The following is a 22,317-nucleotide window of genomic DNA, read 5'->3' as shown; positions in this document are numbered from 1 at the left end:
GGGTCCCATTCTGGGACCAGAGCTTTATCTACCTAGGACTCTACAGCCCAGGGCAGAGTAGAGGGACAACCAGGAAGTGAGGCACACATAGACTCTCCTGGATGGGTCACTATGCCACCTCAGACTCCTCTCCGTGGCACTGTCTTCTCCGATGCCTCCTCTGAACTTTCACTTTTTTCTTTCTCCTTTGCTTTCTCTTATCTTCCAGTCAGGCCTGCCCTCCGAGGCCCCTTAAGTCCTAGCCTTCCTCTAGAGTCCTAAGATGGCCCCAGCTCCTCCCCCAGTCTCAGGGCACAGCTCCAAGCACAATCCAGAATGTACCCATAATGCCTTGGTAGGTGATAGGAACAGAGATCTTGCCCCCAGGGGTGATCCCATGGAGGAATAGCTTGTAGGGGGCTCCGGGAGGGGGTGGGGGCACCAGAGCCTGCTGAATGTCTCCTGGTAGCAGTTCTTCGTGAGCCCAGGGCCCCTCGGCCACCTGCATACGCAGCTGGAAGTGGGCAAAGCTGTCGGGCTGGGCAGTCCAGGCCACACGGAGGCGCCCTGCCTTGTCTCTGCCCAGCACCTTCAACTCTCCCAGCGGGTGGTGCTCCAGGATCAGGATAGGGGCCTGGGCCCCTTGGGTTGTAGAGGGGCCCGAGGGAGGAGGCTCATCAGTAGCCTCCAAGAGGCCAGAGGGTAAGGACCCTGGGAAAGAGCAGAGCGGGTAAGGAAAAAAACAAAACAAAAAACAGGAGAGTGGAGCATGAGATTAGGAAGGGCACCTGGAGTCCCCAATGTGCCCCCCAGCCTTTGAGGGCTAGAAGGCTTCCCTCCCCTCTCCCAAGCTGCTCCTCAGCCTTCTTCTCCCATATTTGGCCGAGTCCTCCAAATGGAGTCCTCCCGTGGAACTCATTCCAGAGCAGCCAGGCAGTGACAGATAAAACCTGCTATTCCCTCCCTACTAGAGGCTTCCCCGACCTCAAACTCCAAATGTCCGTGCTGTCCCCCCACGCCCCCACTGGTGTCTCTCCACCTTCCATTAGTGTTGTAGTGAGAGCCTGCAAGAAAGGAGGGGCTGTGTTGTTAGAAGGGAAGGGGTGGAGCACAAACAGGGTGCGAGGGTGGACGGAGGTCCAATTCCTGTGGCATCTGGGCCCTAAGGAGGAAGAACAGGTCCACCCCGACCCTGCAGCCACAAAGCACCCTGTCCCTGGGCCAGGCATCAGTCCTGTGGGAGAAACCAGCTGGAGGGGGAGCCAAGTCTGGGAAAGCGGTTCAGGAAACCCCATGGTTTCACCTCCCACCATCCACACGCAGCCCCGATGGCTTTCAAGGCCACCCCTCAAGCTGTTCTGCTGCATCCCGTCAAGGTCAAAGCCAACTTGTGAGAAATAACCACAGACCACAGGCATCAGGCACCCTCGCCGCAGTGAGTCAGAGTGGGAATCTCTGGTTTCAATCCCATTCACTGAAGGCACACGCCACCGCGAGGCCTTCTGCTGCCTGCATGGGAAGCGTCCTAACTGCGGGTCAGCTCTGAGTGCAGCCTTACACAAAACTCTAACTTGCTCTAAACATTGTGAGATGGTGCTTTTTGTGGTTTTAGGTTGTTTTGTTTTTCTTTCCCCTTTCCCAATTAGGGAAAAAAACAAACTCAAGTGCAAGGTACTTGAGTATGAACTTTGCAGACAATATTGTGTCGCTATGTCAAGATGTTGAACTTGCCTGGCAATAGCAGGCGCTGCCAAAGAGCTTGGGAACCCACGTGTGAGCCAGGGAACTCCACAAACTGGGTCTATTTGGCTTTGATTATCCTCAGGAGGATGCCAGGACCCTGGGATGGGGTAGGTTTTTGTGACAGTGGAGAGCAGCTGTCTGTGGAAGTATCCTGCAGCCTGGACCAGGTAGACTGGGAGGTGGGGGAGTGGGGCATGGTGAGGGGCGGAGGCCTAAGCAGTGAGGTAGCAGGAATAAGCAAGTACAATCCTGAAGGCAGGTGACACTAGACAGGGGGTAGGCAGTCCAGGGCCCCAGCCCACACTACCTGTGGTGGTGGTGGTGGTGGTGATGAAGGCGTAGGACTTGGAAGTCTGTCCTGCCCGTACCCCATGGACCTCCACGTGGTAAGTAGTCCCGGGCCTGAGATTCGGCAAGCGGACAGTGCGTTCAGAACCATCCACAGTCAGCTCCCCGCTGGGGCCCTTGGCTGGTAGCAGTGGCCGCCAGCGCAACACCACGCGCTCGAACTGACCACGGAGCCCGTCCAGGGACACAATCAGTGAGCCATCGGCTGCACTGCCCAGCACCTCCGGTTTCGGGTGGCGCGCTGTAGTCACCGGGTGTGCACCATCGGATGCTGGGCCCTCAGCACCCTGCTCCGAGTCCCGCTTCCTGGTGTTCTGGGTGGGACTAGTGGTGGGGTGAGGGTGACGTGGCTGGGATGCTGGGGCACCCGCTGTTTGATGACGCTTCAAGAACTCATGGATGTAGCGCGCCACCGATGCGTAAGTCTGGTTGGCGCGCAGTGGATAGCCGTGGGTTCGCAAGTGATGCTCCAGGTCCTGTACTGTGCCACGGAAGCGGCCCAGTTCAGTCGTCAAGTTACCCCACGGCCGTCGGGGAGGCTGGGGCGGTCTCGGCCGGAGATGCCACTCCTTCTCGTCCGTCTCTGGGGACGGCAAGGGCCGGGAGGGCCATCGAGGCTGGGGACGGGGGTTGGGGGGCGGGGCTGGGGGGCGCACCTCCGGGTAACTGTAGTGGCCTGGTGCTGCCAAGCGAGAAAGGGGGAGGGGACAGTGGGTCAGTGTCAGGTTCCCCCACCCACCGCTCTGCTCCCCCAACTGGGGATGAGGCTTCTTCTCTGAGCCCCAGTCCCACCTAAAAAGAGAAATTAGGGTCCCCAAGCCCCATCTACTCCTTTGCCTTCCAAGCCTGCCACTGTTGGTGCCCTAGAAAGAAAAAAAAAAAAAAGCCAGCAGGTGGGGCGTGTATCTGATGGAGAGAACAGAAAAGGGGGATGAAAACGTGAGCTACGCCGAAGGTGTCGCCATGTCCCAGGAAAAGCAAAGAAAGATCCATCTGAGTGTCTGTTAAGAAACCTTGAGTGTTGGTAGGAAATGATCGCTCTGAGACCCAACCCCAGACAACCCCAGTCCAAAAATCAGCAATATCATGACCTATGACTTACTCTAGTACCCACATCAAGCTGTCCACTTAGTACCTAAATTAGGATAAGAGCTGCCGTCCCCTGGGTGGATCACAGCATCTTCTGTCTACTGCTTCCTTCCCAGGAGGCGGTCCTTCCCACAGTCTAACCTTCAAGCTTCCTATAGGACTCTGAGAACCTAAAGGCTGTTTCCCGGTTGACTTTAGAACAGAACAAGGCTGTAGCAGGTGTTCTGGGATGGCCACATACATCTCTGACCCTCCAGCCTGGGTGACCAAGGAAAGGACCCCCCAGTCCCAGAAACCAGGCTCTTCCCTAACATCCGGAATGCCAGGACCACCATACCTGTATTTGCCCTGATAGAAGCTGGGTAGCTGACTGCATGGCCTCTTTCTGCAGTGACAGTCACCACGTACTCCACGCCTGGCATCAGATCGGTTAGCTGAGTCCTGTCTGCCTCAGGGGGAACTTCCAGTCGCACCCTTTGGTTTCCGGCACTGACATAGGACACCACAAATCGGTCCACCTCAGCCTGGGGGCGTAGCCAGCTGAGATCCAGTGTGGTCGGGGTCACAGCTACCACCCGGAGGTCCTGAGGACCATCGATCACTAGTGGGATCAGACAGAAGAGGGCTCAGTAGTGAGTCCTCTTTGCTCTGGTATAGCCCGCACCCCAAGCTGACTCCCAGCTGCCTGTCAAATCCAGAAATCTTGCCCCTCCAGCCCCAGCTCTCACTAGTAGTGATGGTCTTAGAGGCAGGAGGACCCCAGCTGGTCCCTCGTAGAGCACGAACAGTGACCTGGTAGTCCTGACCAGGCGCCAGTCCTCGCTGGTCATAGGCTGAGGCAGAGCTGGGCACCCGAGCTGTGAATGGTGGACTCACCCCCTCGGTCTGCAAGAGAGTAGCAGATGTGTCAGAGCTCCGTTCCTTGCTCCTCGGTCTCTCTTTTTTTTTTTTTTTTTTTTAACAATTCCAAATGGTGTCAGCATCAGACTGTATGGGACTTGACCTTCATACAAGCAGGGGAACCAAGATGACTAGAGCCTTGCTCTGGCCAGCAGCTCTTCTCTGTGGTTTGTGTCTGTCAGCTCATTCAAGGACAGATGGGGACTGAGAAGGATCCTGACAATGGGCACAACAGGAGAGCGGAAGCTGGGCTGCAGAGGTAGCTTACTGCTCTTGCAGAAGAACTTACCTCCCAGCACCCACGTGGGGCAGCTCAGAAGAACCACGCTAACTCTAGCTTCCACACCACTGGACTCCTCGGACACCTGTATTCATGTGCACACCCCACACCCACACACAAACACACACACAGACACACCATTATAACATAAAATAATTTTCTTCAGAAAGCTGGAGCCAAGCTGGGTGTGGTGGCTCACACCTTTAATCCCAGTACTCCAGAGTCAGAGGCAGGTGGATCTCTGAGTTTGAGGCCAGCCTGGTCTACAGAGTTCCAGAACAGCCAGGGCTACACACAGAAACCCTGTCTTGAAAAACAGAAGCAAAACAAAAGCAGAAGAAGAAGAAAAAGAAAGAGGAAAAAGAAGAGGAGGAAGAAGAGGAAGAGGAGCAGCACCAGCAATTATTATCAACACCGCCACCGCCACCACCAGCAGCAGAGTTGAATCCCGGCACCCACATGAGGTATCTCACAACTGCCTGTAATTCTACCACCAGGGGGTCTGATGCCCTTCTCTGGCCTCGCTGGGCACCTAGACACACATGTGCATACACAGACAAAATAAATCCCTTTTTGTTTCTGTTTTGCTTTGTTTTGTCGTTGTTTGTTCGTTCGTTTATTTGTTTGAGACAAGGTTACTCTGTGTAGCCCTAGCTGTTCTGGAACTTACTCTATAGACCAGGCTGGTCTCGAACTCACAGACATCTGTCTGTCTCTGCCTCTGCTTCCCAAGTTCTGGGTTTACAGGCATGTACTACCACACCAGGGAAGTAAATCTTTAAAAATATAAGAAACCAGGCTTTCCTCTCACGGGCAATCCTTGCTCATTTGCCAGATTTCCACATGTCCCAGGGCCCCTCCGGTTCCCTTGGTGACCCCAGATACCTAAACATGTTCTTTCAGAACAGAGGAGGCACAGCAGAGATGTCCTGCATCCCCACTCTTCCCACGCCTGCTTAGCTGGCTCTTCCAGTGGGAGCAGGGCTGCCTGTGTGTGGCTTGGGACATGGACTGTGTGTCCCCTTAGACACTTTTCTTGTCTCTTCAGCGGCCTGGTGCCCCCCTTAAATCAAGGCTCACCTGCTCAAAGCGCCATTAGTGCTTTTCCTGAGTGCTGTTATACCTCGCACCACGCATGCCTTGTGTAGGAGATTCAAATAATAAGACACCAGCCATTCCTGTCCCTGGGTTGGGCATAACCTAGTAGCCAATGTAGACCTCCCCCTCCCCAATCTTGAAGTGTGGTAAACGCCCATGAGAAGACAAGCTCTCCTCAGGGTGTGTGTTTCAAGTTATGAGCTTGTGTAGGGTGGCCCCGCAGGTTCCTAGAGGCCCGGCTGGGTGCAGCGTGGCGGTGGGAGGGTTGGAAGCCTGTGAGCCTTCTAACAAGCCTACACCTCCTGGGGCTCAGCAAGGGCAGCTGCTGCTGAGAACACTCTGTCCTGCTTAGCTATGTTGGCCATGGTTAGGGACACCTCCATTCAGCCAGATGGGGCTGGAAAATGTGAAAGGCGCTGACCTAAACCAAGAAAGCATAGTAAATACCAAAGTGCAAAACCAGATGAGAAGCCACGCAGAGATGCTTGGGTGAAGATGAACTAAACTCGGTCACTGTTTTCCAGGTGGAAATGTTCCCCCGGGTACGGAGAATCCTGTCCTCTCTGCGTGGTCTTGGGGTGGCCTTCACCCAGCACATATGACACTCTTCCTCCCCCTGGAGCCTGCCTGGCCATCACTTCCAATCTGTCTCTCCTTCTATGATACACCCACAAAGTCTAGATCTTTCACCTGGACAAACCCATTCTGAGTTCTTTCTTTGTATCGATCTCTATATCTTGGCTCCTCCCACAACATGCTCAAGAGCAGAGCCTTGGAAGTTCCCCTGCCAGTCTCACCCACACTGCCCAGCCCCATCATGCTGGTGTGAAGCAGATGCTGGCAGCTGGCAGTGCTCCCTGGTAAAGTTTGGCTCCTTGCTGATTGTTATTGGCAACCTTTAACTTGATTCTCACTGTCAGTCTCACGGTCCGACAGGCAAAGTCCAACTTGGACGGTCCCTGGCAAGGACCCCATTTTTATCTTTCCTCTCACAGGAGACCCAAGAAAAAGCCCTCCAAGGCCCAGGTCTGTGTTCCCGTGAACACTTGGTACAGCCCACTTCCAGGCTGCAGAGAACACTCTGACAAGGAACACGCAAGGGTCTCTAATTCAGTGTTCAGGTCCCTCGGGTCACAGACTCTCTCACATCTTGTAGAAGAGAGGGAACAGTGAGCATGAATTTTTTTTTCCCAACGGGTTCCTGCCCCACTCCCACAGCCCTCACTCAGATCTTGAGGTGGAGAAAGCATTTGAGAGCCACAGAATCACCGTGACAATTCACACACACACAGGAGGGGAGGGGTAGTCCTAAGTTCTGAAAAGTGTGCCCTTGGCCAGGAATAGCAGAGTCTGGTTCTGAGAAAGGAGTGCTTCTGGGGGGTGGGGGTGGGGGAGCTGGCAGGATCGAGGGAGCGACAGGCTTAGGAGGGAGAAGGCAGAGGATGACTAGGGTCTGAAGGTCTAGGGTCTGAATGTTCCATGTGGAAGCCTCAGACCCAACCGAGAGTCACCACAGAGCTAATAAAGAAGGGCTAAGGACTGAGTATGGACTGAGGGTCTGATTAACACACAACCTCACAGAGGACCTGGAGGGTCCCGTCCTAGAGCAGAGGTGAGCGAGGGGGTGGGGTTTGGCCTGGCGCACAACGCTGTACACCACCCTGTTCAGAGCAAAGGCAAAAACCACCACACCCCTTGACAACACCCAAAGATGGGGCTGTGTGTGTTTGGAGCAGGAGACAACAGTGCCTGAGGGCTTCTCTTATCTCAACTGCTTATTTTATTTCTCCTTCCCCCAAAGGTTCATAGGAAAATTCCTTCTGAAAGTCTCACCCTCCCGACCAGAGCTATGTAAATAAAGCACGCGCACCCCAGAGTGGACGAACACTTCATAAAGTGTCAGCGCGCTTGTTTCCCTGTCATGGGGCCAGCTACCAGTTTTCTCCTCTCGACACTTGCCAGATTCTTGTCTCCCGATTAAATTATTTTTATATAAAAAGTTTAAACAGGAGAAGGGGGACTATCTTGGTTGTGCCACCAAGTAAGGACTGGGGCTTGGGATACAGCTGGAGACCTTCCCGTGGGACCTGCCCTGGGGTACGGATGGCAGCCAACACCTTGGCACTTTCCTCTCTGCCCCAGCACTGAGGGTCTAGGGCCAGGGAGTGTGTCTGTCTGGAGTCCTATCTGGACTGACAGATGCAAGTGTGGTCTTGCCCACCGTTTGTGGGAAAGGCCAGGTGACTGAGAAGCAGGAGAGGGGACAGGCAATGACAGACTGTGTCCTGTTGGTCCCCAGGGAGAGACTACAGCTTCATTTTCATCCTCACTGAACTCCTAAAGGAGCAAGTTAGAGGCAGGGAAGGATGCTGGGAGAAACACGGGGCAGGGGCTGGGGTTGGGAAAATAAGTTCACGGTCAGAGTTATTGCCACAGCCCAGACAGCTTGGCCTAAACCAAGAAGGATAACATTGAACAGAACCCGAGGAGAAGCCTATATATAGACTAAAGGGACAGGCGCCGAATGCCGAGGCCTCCTTTCTTCCCTCCCTCTCCTTCCTCCCTTCCTCTCCTCCCTCCCTTCCTCTCTCTTCCCTTCCTCCCTCCCTCACTTCCTCTGTCTCTCTTTTCCTTCCTCCCTCCCTCCATTCTTTCTTCCCTCTTTCCTTCTTCCTCCCTCCCTCCCTCTCTTTCCTCCTTCCCTCCCTCCATCCTTTCTTCCTTCCCTCTTCTTTCCTCCCTCCCTCCATCTTTCTCTCCCTCCCTTCCTCCTTCCTTCTTTTCTTTCCTTTATTATCTCCTTCCTTCTTGCATATCTATATTTTTGTCTTTTTTTCTGGAGGGGGTGTTATTTATTTGTTTTGGAGTGTTTGTTTGTTTTTGAGACAGAGTTTCTTTGCATAGCCCTTGCTTGTCCTGGAACTAGTTATGTAGACCAGGCTACCCTCAAACTCAGAGATCTGCATGTCTCTGCCTCTCGAGTGCTAGGATTAAAGGTCTGCTTGTCTATCAATTCTCAATGTTCTGTTTGCTTTGGGCTTCCATGAGATTTACAATAAAAAGATAAGCAAACATGACCAAAACCACGGAGAGTTTGTGTCGAGTGCAGGTCAGTACATAGAAACTGAGAAAATGTCATGGGTCCCAAGTCAGCCCCTGGATCTCCCTGTTTTGGGGGCAGAGGCATGGATCAGTAAAGAGTCTAAGAGGAGAGCACTGGGCTGGGGGAGAGGATGGAGGTTTTCCTGAGAAGACTGAGGTGGTGGCTGAGCACCCCGAGCACAGGAAGCAAGGACAGCACCATGTACCCTGATGCTGGTGCCCGGCCAACGCAAATGGACGGGTGCAGAATGGGGGCTGATGTGTGCTCAGCAACAAAAACTAACAGCAGGGCTGGAGAAATGGCTCAGTGGTTAAGAGCACTGGCTGCTGTCCCAGAGGTCAGGAGTTCAATTCCCAGCACCCACACGGTGGCTCACAACCATCTGTAATGGGATCCGATGCCGTCTTCTGGTGTGTCTGAAGACAGAGATAGTGTGTGTACTCATATACATAAGATAAATAAAATCTCAAAAACAAACAAAAGTCCCTATCAATGACTGCCATACACTGAGCAGCCAGGAGAAGCGAGTTCAGCATTACCATCATCACCATCATCATCACCATCACCATCATCACCACCACCATCACCTAGCTTCCACAGACCAATGATGAGGCCTCTGTGCCAGGCTGGGGCAGCCTAAGAAGGCATTTGGAGCAGACTCGGGTGCCCGTCATCTGGAGTCCCATGAGTCTCTTGCACAAGGCAAGCCCTCCCCTCCTTCCACCCACAATGTTGTCCATTTGGCCTCACCATGGGGATAAACTGGATTTCATAGGCATCCACAGGACCGGGAGCCCGTGTCCACTCTGTCCGGACTGTTGTCTCCTCTAGAAGATGCATCCTCATGTTCTGGATGGCTGGTATCTCTGCCCAGGATGGAACAAAACAAGCTGATTAGCCGAGAGCAGCATCCCCATGGCTCTCCGAGGCACTCAGGGCCACACTGAAGGGCACATCTTTGCTCCCACTAACCAAATGCAGGTCCCTCAAATTTCCCCATGTCCTGAACACAGAAGCTTTAAAAAGATCTAAAGATGAGACTTTCCACTGGCATGTGCTTGTGGTTCCACTACCCTTGGTGGTCGGGGTCCTTCTGACGGACCCCTCACTGTACAACTCCCTCCATTCTTCCTCCAGGTCCCTATGCCTCAGGCTCCTGCTACCAGAATCCCTGCTCCTGCCCCAGAGTATTGGAGAAGGCGCCTGGCTCACCTTCCCCGCAGTCGTCCCCAGCGTAGCCTTCTTGGCAGACGCATCTGCCCTGGATACACTCTCCCCTGCTGCGACAGTCATCTGGGCACGTCTGGATGGCACAGTCTGGGCCTCGAAAGCCCTCAACACACACGCATTGTCCAGCGCGGCACAGTTCCCGCGGCCCACAGCCCCCAGGGCAGGCACTAGCAGGAGGCTCTTCCTGTCCACAGTCTTCACCGCTGTAGCCAACGTAGCACACGCACGCTCCCTGCACACAGCGCCCACGGCCACGACAATCAGCTGGACAGGTGCGAGTGGCACATGCGGGCCCGGTATAGCCTGGGTTGCACACACAGCGCCCGTCCTCACAGCGGCCACGCCGGTGACAGTCGGCCGGGCAGGTGCGAATGCTGCAGTCTTCGCCCGCGTAGCCTGCGTGGCACATGCACAAGCCATCCTGACACACGCCGTGCTGGCTGCAATCGCGCGGACACCGTCTTATGCCACAGTCCTCACCGGAGTAGCCTTCGTCGCACTCGCAGAGCCCATTCAGGCACTGGCCGCGGCCTCTGCAGCCGCTGGGACAGCTGCGAGTGCTGCAGTCGTCGCCAGAGTAGCCCACAGCGCACACGCACACGCCGTTCTCGCAGTGGCCGTGTCCACGACAGTCCCCAGGGCACCGACGGCTCCCGCAGTCCTCGCCAGTGAAGCCCGGATTGCACACGCAGCGGCCGTCCACGCAGCGCCCGCGTCCACGACAGTCACCGGGGCAGGCACGCGTGCCACAGTCTCGGCCTGTGTACCCGGGCCAGCACACGCAGCGGCCGCTCTCGCAGCTCCCACGGCCGCGACAGTCCCCGGGGCAGCTGCGCACCCCGCAGTCCTCGCCGCTGTAGCCCGCGTGGCACACGCACACACCATCCTCGCAGCGCCCGCGGCCCCTGCAGTCCCGTGGGCAGGCGCGCGTGCTACAGTCCGCTCCAGTATACCCGGGCCAGCACACGCAGCGGCCGTCCTCACAGTGGCCCCTTTGGTTACAGTCCCCGGGGCAGCTCCGCACACCGCAGTCGTCGCCACTGTAGCCTGCGTCACAGATACATTCCCCGTCCTCGCAGCGGCCCCGGCCACGGCAGTCACGCGGGCACGTCCGCGTGCTACAGTCTTCGCCCGAGTACCCGGGCCAGCACACGCAGCGACCGTCCACGCAGCGTCCTCCGTCGCCACAGTCCCATGGGCAGGTCCTCACGCTGCAGTCTTCGCCACTATAGCCGGGATCGCACACACAGCGGCCCTCCTCGCAGCGACCCCTCTGGCTGCAGCCCCTGGGACAATTCCGCACCCCACAGTCCTCGCCAGAGTAGCCGGGGTTGCACACACAGAGGCCGTTCTCGCAGCGGCCTCTTTGGCTGCATCCCCTGGGACAGCTCCGCACCCCACAGTCCTCACCGGAGTAGCCGGGGTCACACACGCAGCGTCCTTCCTCGCAGCGACCTCTCTGGTTGCAGTTGCGAGGGCAGGAGCGCTGGCTGCAGTCAGGGCCTGAGAAGCCCGCGCGACACACGCACACGCCCTTCACGCAGCGCCCGCGACCCTGACAATCTCCAGGGCAAGAGGGCCAGCTACAGCTGGGGCCACTGTAGCCGGGGAAGCACACGCAGCGTCCTCGGACGCAGCGGCCCTGGTCGTTGCAGTCTTCGGGACAGGACTTGGAGGGCGGGGATGAGGTGGGCGTCTTTGTGTCCGTAGGGTCTGAGCAGGTGGGTCCACCCCAGCCAGGCTCACAGGTACAGGCGCAGCGACTCAGGTCAAAGACACCGTGGAGGCTGCAGAGGCTGCGCACGTCAGTCTGGCCTGGAGCAATAAGAAGTGAGACCCAGCCCGTGTAAGTATCCTATGGACATCTTATTTTCAAAAGGTCATTTTAGCTCCTAGTTGCTTGTTGATTCTCCCATCCCTACCCTCTTTCCCCCTCCTCCCCCACCCCACCAGCGGCTCACCTGTGCCAGCTTGGGCCGCGGTGGGACAGCATCCTCCTGAGCAGTGCTCCTTAAGCCCTTTTACCAGCTCCTCCAGGATCTCCAGGCGGACCCTCAGGGCCTGCACCTCTGAAGCAGGCACCGGGGGTTCAGAGCCCGGGGGACAGCCGCAGCCAGCTGATGGGGGCAGGTTAATGCGATGGGTGAACACCACCTGCTTCTCTCCTCCTTCCACAGTATGCTCGTACAGCTGAGAAGAAGGACCACCGGGCTTGGGAGGGGGCCGTGGGGCCGGAAGTGTCACATTAGACCGAGGAGAGAATGGGCCTGCCCTGGCTAAGCCAAGCAACACCAGGATGGTCAGGATAGATGGGGTGCACTGAGCTGCCATGGTTCAGAAGGCTGTGGGGAGGGGGGAGAGAAAAACACCCGTGAGAGAACTGACTCAGTAAGGGTCAGTTCCCCTCATCTCCAGCGCACATCAGCAGAACACCTACTGGCAACAAACTCAGCTCACACATGGATGAAAATCCAAAGCTGAAGAAGGGCCTCTCTGGGCAGATCTGGTCTGTCTCTTTCTGATGTCATCTGCTCACTGTCTTCCCTCCTTCACTGGGTTCCTCTCACCGATACTATGCTCCAAACCCGTCTTCTGTTTGCTCTGCAAAGACTACCCTAAGGCCCTCTGTGCTTTGCCCCCTCTGTCTAGAATGCTCTTTTTGACGCCTACAAGCTGACATCTTACAGTTCTGCCCTTACTCAGGCTATCCTCATGTAGGGCAGAGCCGCTTGTCCCCACCCTCCCAATCACAGAGGCCCGCCCACGCTCTGCATAGCACTCAGCATCCCATGAGAACAGGTACCTCGCCTGACCCCACTCTGCTGCATGTGCTTAGCATGAAAAGTTGCTGGATAAGGTTGGTGCCAACACGTCTGTGCCAAGGGAGTCTGGCAGATGAGTACGGAGGCCAGGGCCTTCCCCAAACACCTGGACCAGCTCCCCAGTGCCCAGTGTGCAGCCTGACAGACTCTTGTAGGGGCGAGAGTAAGTCCATCCCACTCCTTTCTCTATCCTTCCCCTCCTCCCCTCCCCCCTCCTCTTCCTCTTCTTCTTCTCCTCTTCTTCTTCCTCCCCTCCTCCTCATTCTCTTCCTCTCCTTCTCCTCCTTCTCTTCCTCCTCCTCCCCTCCACCTTCTTCTCCTCCTCCTCCTCTCTCCCCTCCTCCTCTCCTTCCTCCTCTTCCTCCTCCTCCTCTCCTTCTTCCTTTTCTTCCTCCTCTTCTCCCTTCTCCTCTTCTTCTTCCTCTTCTCCCTCCTCCTCTTCTTCCTTCTCCTCTTTTTCCTCTCTCTCTTCCTCCTCCTCCTCCTTCTCTTTCTTTAATGCAGGTCTCCTGTAGCTCAGGCTAGCCTCACATCCACTATGCAGCCCAGGATGACCTTGAACATTTGATCATCCTGTCTCTACCTCTGCAAAGCCAGGATGACCAACAGACACCACTATGCTCAACCAACAATCACTTTTTTGTTTGTTTGTTTGTTTGGTTGGTTGGTTGGTTGGTTAGTTTTTGGTTTCTCTGTGTAGTGCTGGCTATCCTGGAACTTTCTTTGTAGACCAGGCCTGCCTCAAACTCAAAGATCTACCTGCCTCTGCCTCCTGAGTGCTGGGGTCAAAGGTATGCACCACCACACCCATCTTGCCTTTTAATTTTTAAAAGAATTTTCTCTCATACATTTCATCTCACCCACAGCCTCCCTTCCCTCCACCCCTCCCAGTCCTTCCCGCCACCCCTCTCCCCCAGATCCACTCCTCCATTTCCCTTCAGAAAAGAGCAGACATTCCAGGGATATAAATCGAACGCAGCACAATAAGTTACAATGAGACTATGCACAAACCCTCATATCAGAGACGGATGAGGCAACCCAGAGCCCAATAGGAAGAAAGGGTTCCAAGCCCATCACCTCTTTTTTTTGGGGGGGGGGTTCGAGACAGGGTTTCTCTGTGTAGCCCTGGCTGTCCACTCCCTCTGTAGACCAGGCTGACCTCAAACTCAGAAGTCTGCCTGCCTCTGCCTCCCAAGTGCTGGGATTAAAGGCATGCACCACCACTGCCAGGCACCTTTTGTTTTGGTTTTTTTTGTTTTGTTTTGTTTTGTTTTGTTTTGTTTTGTTTTGTTTTTAATGAGCTCAAATGTCTCCCATTAAAATACACAACTCAGGCTGGTGAGATGGCTCAGCGGTTAAGAGCACTGATGGCTCTTTCAAAGGTCCTGAGTTCAAATCCCAGCAACCACATGGTGGCTTACAACCATCTGTAATGAAACTTGATGCCTTCTTCTTGTGTGTCTCAAGACAGCAACAGTGTACTCCTATATAATAAATAAATAAATAAATCTTTAAAAGAAAATCTTTGGCCCGGAGCGAGGAAAGGACAGAGGTTCTGAGTTCAATTCCCAGCAACCAGATGATGGCTTTGTACAGCTATAGTGTACTAATACACATAAAATAATAATTAATTAAATCTTTTTTAAAAAATATAAATAAATAAAATCCACAACTCTCTGTAGTAAACCACTTTAAGCTTAACCCTAACAAGCTTACAATTAAATGAGATGCAGAGAGGAGAGGCAGAAGCCGCCATGAAGGAAGACGGAGGTTGAGCACATGGCCAGGAGAAACAGCAAGTATCTGGGATGCACGGCTAGGGAGGCAGCCAGGCCAGCAGATAGGAGAGTAGATGAGGGGTGACCCCCCCCAAGAATTGTCAAAGTCAAATAAAACATTCATAGTCTGTGTCTCATTTATTTGTAAGCTCGTGGGGGTAAACCTAAGGCAGTTGCACTACAACCCTCCCTCAGAGCTGTCCAATGCCAAGGCTTACAATGCTGGGGATGTACAGTAGAGTGAGAAGACTAGGATTCAAAAAATGACCTGTGTATGTGTGGTCAGTTATTAACAACTAAGATACTATGGGAATTTAAAGAGAAAGGGCAGGGCCTGATGCTCTCCTAGGGGACCTCTGTTCAGTTCCCTGCATCCACATGGTGGCTCGCAACCTGCTATAAGTCCAGTTCCAGAGGATCTGACCTCAGCAGGCACTGCACACAAGTGGTGTGCAGACACACATGCAGGTACAACACGTGCTCATAAAGATAAAACAGCAACTAAATCAAATATGTAAACATTGTTGCGTTGATTGAAGATCCACTCGGGGCTTGGGGGAAGAGTTGGACTCTATCGTATATGCAAATACAGAAACTTCTGTGAGATTGATCGTGGTCCTAAACACAAAAGGGAAAGCAATGGTTCCTGTAGGGAAATGATAACCTCTCTCCCAGACAGACTTCCTCTGTGCTGGGGATGGAATATGATGGGCAAGGACTCTTCCCCAGGGACTGCATGTCTAGCTCAAGAATCAAAAACATCTGGTCATCAAATGACATCTGTAAGAAGACACTCCACAGGCTGCAGGCTGGGAGAAAATGATGTGTTTGGTAGAGAAAGCCAGGAGCTGTGTGCATGCCCATAAACCCATTCCCCAGAAGCTATGTGCATGCCCGTAAGCCCATTCCGCAGGAGCTGGAGGCAGGATAGCAAGTCTAGCCCAGTGGGTGAGCTCCAGGTTTAGGAACTCCACCTCAAAGAATAAGGTGGAGAGAAACAGAAGACACCCAGGGTCGAACTCTGGCCTCTGAGTGTACGTGCAGTCACATGAGCATATACATACATAAGATCTAAAATAAAAACTCCTGGGGCTGGAAAGCTAGCTCAGAGGTTGGGAGTGTGCGCTGCTCTTACAGAGGATCTGAGTTAGGTCCCCAGCCTCTGGTGAGGCTGCGCAGCTCACCACCACCTGTAACTCCAGCTCTAGGGGATCAACTGCACTTATGTGCATGCACACACAAACACAACTAAGTGAAACTGAACCTAAATCTTTCACTAAACAATAACAAACCAACCAACCCGAGTCCCCTGCAAGACCGACAGTCGCTCCTAACCACTGAATTGGGTTGGGTTTTTTTCCTTTCCTTTTTCTGTCGTCATTTTGATAAAGGACCTTACTATGCAGTCTGGGCTGATCTTACACTTCTGATCCTTCTGCCTCAGCCTCCTACATCTTTGGGGTGGCAGGTTTGTACCACCACACAGGGTTTATTTAGATTTTCTGAAATCCAACTAGACTGGATCAATGATGGCAGAGGCAGAATATTATAAACAACAACAACAGCAAAACCCTTCCTCTTTTCTACAGAGGACACAGATGGATTTCGTGCATGTGCAGAGCAAAGGAAGCCAGACGCAGAAAGATAACGCTCTAAATGACGGTTCTTATGTGGGCACATGAACAGGCAGAGCTAAATTGTGTTCTTAGGAGATAAGGTGGGATTACAGTTGGGATGCTACAGTCTGGAAGGAGGAGGAGGAAGATTTCTGGGATGTCCTGTACCTTGACCCGGGTGGGGGTGAAATGGATGTGTGTAGAGTGCACACACAGAGCACTGTCTGAAGGTCAAACCCTGTGACTGAGAACAAATCCTTGCCCAACATCACACTTTTCTACATTTTCTGTTCCTGTTTCCCTAGTCTGCATGAATGCCTCAATCCACTCCAAATGGCTTCCCCACCACCTTCAAAATGACCAAACAATTCCCACTGTGGTCTCCCACAGAAATCTAGGGGATATCTGCCTTCACCTTACTCAACATTCCACAAAATTAGTAAGCTGGCTGCCTTTTTCATTTTTGAAGCGCGTGATATCCAATATGGCCGCCATCTCTCCTTCCACTGTGTTTGGGTGCTGGGGATTGAACTCGGGTCAACAGCCTTGGCATTCAGTGCCTTTACCCACTGAGCCACCTCACCACCCATCCCCCCACGAGGGATAAGGACTTCATTAAACACCTTGCTCTCCGTGTTCTTCACTAAACTTGAACCTCTGTATATATAGTCCCCTCTCTGTGGACTATATGTCTGCTCTTCACTTCACCCTCTGGCCTCAATCTGACATCACCCAGAGAAGCCTCCTTGACCAGGCTGGAGCCCCCTCAGGATACATGACACACTCCATACAGTTCTGGCTTGTACTGTGACGATTTGTGGTCTTGTGGGCAATGTGTGGGACTGCTGACTTCTTCTTGCCTCTTAAGCTCCTTGTTACACTACCCATTTCTGTTTTTATCTGCTGCCCTAACTAGAACATCCATGTGCTCTGTAAATATTCACTAACTTTTATGATGATTGTAAAGTCCAATCTAAGCGTGGGGCTAGCACTAAGGCCAGAGTCAAGAACAGTCTAGAAGCCCAGTAGGAATAGTAGCTGGGCTACAAGAATCAACAGCCAGGAGGGGAGGATGCTGGAAGGACCAGGTGGTACAAGCATTTCTGGGAAACAGGCAGAATATATATGATGAAGTAAAGCTGGACATATGCAGAGCTGATGAGCCTATAGAGACTCCTAGGATAAGATAGCAGAACTGGCTACAACAGCCCCTGTGGGAAACTACCAAAGTGTCTCTTTATCAGCAGATTCCCTGAATTAACTTTGGCTTATTTGCACCACATGAACCATTCGTGTACTATTAAGTGCAATACTGTGGACGTCTCTTAACCAATTAAGACAGCTAGACAGAGAAGAAGTGTGCTGGGTAATCTATTAAGAATGTTTGAGCCAGTATGGTAGTGCATACCTGTGCAGGCAGATCTCTGTAAGCTGGGAGCCAGCCAGGGCTGCATAGGAAAAGTGAAGTTTATTATCATCTCGAAGAGAGATGATAATAAACTTGCAGTTTTGAGCTGGGTATGTAGTGTTCTTGGAAGAGGATAACCAGAAGAGGCATTGATGCAGGCTTTCTGGGGTGTTAAAAACGTTTCCTTTTGTGCTGGGCTCGGAGATTACACCTGTAATCTCAGGACTTGGGAGGCTGGGGCGGGAGACGCAGGAATTCAAAATCAGTCTGGGCTACACTGTAAGACCCCATCTCAAAAACCCAAGGTCTGGAGAGAGTGATAGAGACGGAGCAAATAGGGGAGAAGTACAGTGATACAGATGACCTTGTGTGTGAAACTCACTGTCTTCAACATCAATATAAAAATAAAAGCCAAAAAAAAAGGATGGGGATCAAGGTCGATGGCAGTGTGCCAGCCTGGAGTCAGCATGTCAGATGGGGACACAGACATGAGGAGGGAGGCTGTCTTATTTTTTACATTTGTATTACATCTATTTATTTTGTATATGGACACGCATGCGCCACTCTGAAAATATGGTGGTTGAAGGACAACTTTTGCGAGTCCGTCTCTCCTTTTACTGTGTGGGTTCCAGAAACCAAACTCAGGTCGTCAGGCTTGGCAGCAAGCGCCTTTACCCGCTGAGCCATCCTGCTGGCCCTTGAAGGTATTTATTTATTTGTACACCTATTTATATTTTAATTGTTTTTGAAAGGATGATTTATTTCTTTCATGTTATTTTGTATATGTGGGTTCACTGTCGCTGTCTTCAGACACAGCAGGAGAGGGCATCGGATCCCCATTACAGATGGTGTGAGCCACCACGTGGTTGCTGGGGAACTCAGGACCTCTGAATAGCAGTCAGTGCTCTTAACCACTGGGGCCATCTCTCCAGCCCTTGAATTGGTTTTTATTGAGCCAGGATCAAGCTCTGGGCCTTGTATGTGCTACGTGAATGTTCCCTCTCTGAGCCATAAGCCAAGGCACTTTTTGTGGGGGAAAAATGAAGTGATGGGGTTTAGAGTCAGAGGTTCCTTGTTTCTTCCTGTGGGTGTGCTGGTGGAATTCTCTGGGAAAACTGGAGGGACAGTTTGAGAAGAAACATGTGAGGTAGGAGAGAGGGCTTGAACAAGGAGCAGGTAGAGGCAGGGTAAGCTTGAACTGGGGGTAAGAGTTTAGCCATGTTGGCAGGTGCCAAGATCCTCTGGAACAGAGAGGCTGAGAGGGCAGGAGGCAGAGTGAACGGTGGGAATGTTGGCTGGCCAGGAAGGAAGGACTGTGACTCCCCCTCTCCCAATGGACACACATCCTAGATTCATCTGAGCCAAAGAGGAAGGTGTTTTCATAGCCTCTCCATGACTGGTGATCAAGAGACAGAAGGATGCCACTCAGTTGCTGGGGTGCCTGCCTAGCATACAGAAGGCTCTGAGTATGATCCCCTGAATCACATGACCAGGTGTGGTGACACATGCCTGTAATGTCAATACGTGGGAGGTAGAGGCAGGGGGACTAGCAGGCCAAGGGTAGGCTGACTACACAGCAGATTTAAGAATAGTCTGGGCTGCATAAGACCCTGTCTCACAGACTAACATAAAATAAAGAGATGGGAGAGACAAGGGACAAACTGTGTCCATGTGAAGTGCCTGCCCCTGGCAAGAGGACCAGATTCAAGGCTGTGCTTCCCTCTGAGGGAACAGCCATTTCTGAGAGGGAGCTCTGGCCTACCCCACCTGTCACTCTCTTGCTTAGGGACCAGAAAATCATCCCCCCCCCCCGCACCAGGCACGGGTGCCCGCACACACTAATGTGTGGCTTATGTGAATACAGCCACCTGTGTATGTCCACAGACACAGATACGAGTGCACCTATGCAGGCATGCACATAGCAACGGGAATGAGGCGGTATTTCTGCAGGCCTGTGAGCTGCTTAGGCAAGCCATTTTTCCCCATGGCTGCTCCATGCCTGGCTGCTGGTGGATGGCTAAGAAAGTGGGTTACAATGGCACAGAGGGCAGCTGAGAACTGAGCGGTAGTGTGGGCAGCACGGGAGCTGCTCTCTCCAAGTGGAGAGCAGAGGGTATGCACTTCCTGCTCCCTCCACACCCCGGGGGCGTCTAGATGCCCAGTCTCTTATGAGCAACTGAATTTTCTCTCTCATGGAGGTAATGAGGCTCTCTGTAGTAGGAAAAAGTATGGAAACCCCACTGGCTTCATCAAGGTTGATGGAGAAGACAGGTGTGGCCCCATAGACCATGCCCCAGAGCCTCTTTCCCAGGCCCTTCCTCTCCTGTCAACATCAGCACTCTTCCTGTTTCCCTTCCCAACGCTTGGAAAAATCTGACCCTTCTCTTGGCACTGGGCAAACAAAGAATTGGGTGTTTCTTGTGTCTCCCCCATGCTTCTCTGAACTATGTTGGGGGGCTGGCCTCACCCTCTTGGCGTCTTCCCAAGCTTTGAGGGCTAGCAGGGTGGGGGCATCTTCCCAAACTGTGACTCAGCACCCTTGGTATTCAGTGTGGGGCCAACTTTGACACTTTATTCATTTGGGGATCATGGATGGGTCCTACGGGGTGGGAAAGGAGCACATGTCTATGAAAGGTGTTCCCCCCCCCAAAAAAAAAAAAAAAAAGCCGGGCAGTGGTGGCACATGCCTTTAATCCCAGCACTTGGGAGGCAGAGGCAGGTAGATTTCTGGTCTACAGAGTGAATTCCAGGACAGCCAGGACTATACAGAGAAACAAAAACAAAGAAAACAAACAAACAAAAAACAAAAGAAAGAGAGAGAGAGAGAGAGAGAGAGAGAGAGAGAGAGAGAGAGAAAGTGTTCCAGAGATGGGGTCCCGTTCCATTCCAGCGTCATATCCGGCTCCTCCTGCTATCCCACTCCCAGCAAAATCTGGCAATGAGAGGTGGAGGCATGAGAAAATGGGGAGTCTCAGATACTGGGCTGAAAGACATTTAGAAGAGGGTGCCAGAGAGAAGGAGCTGGGGGAATCCCAGTGCCTTTTATTCTGGGGAGGAAGCATGGGAATAGAAAAATTAAGAGAAATGATTTCCGGACCCTCCGTGACTGAAAGGAAAATGGGTTCTGGTCCCGCACCAGAGGCCAGGGCTTGAGAAGAAGAAAGTTTGACTAATGGAAGTGCTAGGTCTCCAGGGGTTGGATACAGCCAGGGAGAGCGGGAAGGGGCTGAGATCCGGGAAGCAGGGGCGGGGCTGCAATGAAGGCTGTTTCCTGGTCGCTCGCCCGCTTCCCAGTAGCCCCCCTCAGTTCCGCTTCCAGTTGTTTCTAAGCCATTAAATTCTTTCCAGGCGAGATAAGAGGCCCCGCCCGCCCCACCCGAGGCCTGTCACGTGTATTGAGGAGTGGGTGGGAAGATTCAGGCGCACAGAAGCAGGGAGCCTTGGAAGAGGGACCAAATGAAGACACAGCCCTGTGCCCTGTGGGGACATCAGTCAGCCTCTGTAGGCCTGCTGAACCGTGAGTCATGGGTGCACAACCGTCGCCAAGAACAAGTTATGGGATCGTCTCTGCAAGCTCTGAGCCCTTCCCAGCCCACAAGTCCTCAGTGGGTTCCATTTCAGCACCTCTGAAAGTCCTGTGCCTTCCCAGATCTTGTTCGACCCTGTAACACCTGCAGTTAGCTGAAGAAGCCCCATCTAGGATGCAGAAACAGCTTCCTCTGCCCCATCCTAATACCAGGTTCAGCAACTGCAGCCTCAGCACTCAAAATCTACCATGCTTCCCTCAATGTGCAGCTGGACAGCTCAGCCCAGCCTCCTTGCAGCCCCAACACCTCCTGATCAGCAGCAGTGCCCACCTGACTCCTGGGGTCCCACAGTTCCCTGGCCATCTCAGCTACTGGCATCCCCTCCAAACCTTGGTGCATGCAACACACAACACACATTGAATTCTCCTTCCTGGACACACCTCCAGTGTCTACTTGCATTTTCTCTGTCCTGAGCAGAGAGTCCTGGAAGGCACACCCGCCACATGTTCAGCTGTGGAGCGGCTCTGAAGAGAAATCTTCCACTTCTCCCTTCTCGGGTTTCCCCCAGAGCTCTGCTACTTACCTGGAGAGCCTGGTGGCTTGAGCTGGCTGCCACACCTCTGAACCTGCACAGTCCCAACCCCAATACGAGAAGTGTCTCAGGCCGGGTAAGCACCCCTTGGCAGCCCTGGACTCTTGGGGGTGCAGAGGGGGGAACCCTTCACTGGTCCTTGCAGCAAAGGCTCTGGGAGCCACTGCCAGGACTGTTGATCTCACAGCCTCGACAGAAAGGCAGGGAGCCTGCAGCGAGCAGGGGGAGGAGAAGGGGAGGACCAGTGTGAGGTCAGGGAGGGGAGCGGAGATAGGGCAGGCCTTCTCACCCCTTCAGCCCCTCCCACCAGCCCCTCCCTGTCCATGACCAGAGTGTCCCCCCCATACCCTCATCTCAACCCCTTTGCCTCTTACTTTACGTCCCCCATATTCTTTGCCTATTTCACTTTAACCTCCTCCCACCCTAGATTCTGAGCAACCTGACATTCTCCATCCATTCTCTCCCCTACCTTCTGCCCCCTTCTCTTTAACCCATTTTCTCTTTTCCACCAGCACCATTCTTCAAGGTCGGTCTCCATCCCTCCTATCACCAAGCTCCCCTCCACTACCTCCTAGCTGCTGCTACAACTTGGGTTTTACCCACGTGTTGCTCAGTGCCCCTTTCTTCATCCCTAAACTCACATATGGTTGTGCCGTGCGGGGAGCAGAGGTGGAAACAAGAGACACCCACACACTCAAGCTTAAACCTCTCTAACGTGAGATCTCTCCCTGAGCTCAGGGCTCCCCTTGCTGCACCCCATCTCCCCTTCCTCAGGCTTCTCTCTTACTCAGGCTCTAGTGGCTG

General features: G+C 53.3%; 1 protein-coding gene across 1 annotated transcript in view; it reads right to left on the bottom strand.

The window, feature by feature from the left end:
- Nucleotides 1-21,695, bottom strand: part of Tnxb (tenascin XB) — a 69,898-nt gene extending 48,203 nt beyond the window's left edge. Inside the window, 8 exon segments of the mRNA XM_029471256.1 lie at nt 322-690; nt 2,030-2,752; nt 3,497-3,760; nt 3,888-4,044; nt 9,291-9,406; nt 9,753-11,585; nt 11,732-12,112; nt 21,505-21,695. Of these exon segments, the coding sequence (XP_029327116.1) occupies nt 322-690; nt 2,030-2,752; nt 3,497-3,760; nt 3,888-4,044; nt 9,291-9,406; nt 9,753-11,585; nt 11,732-12,101 (3,832 nt within the window). The 5' untranslated portion in view covers nt 12,102-12,112; nt 21,505-21,695.
- Between the last annotated feature and the right edge of the window lie 622 nt (nt 21,696-22,317).

This window comes from Mus caroli, chromosome 17 (genome assembly GCF_900094665.2).
Source record: "Mus caroli chromosome 17, CAROLI_EIJ_v1.1, whole genome shotgun sequence".
Lineage (NCBI taxonomy): Eukaryota > Metazoa > Chordata > Mammalia > Rodentia > Muridae > Mus > Mus caroli.
This window is presented reverse-complemented; position numbering and strand designations above follow the sequence as displayed.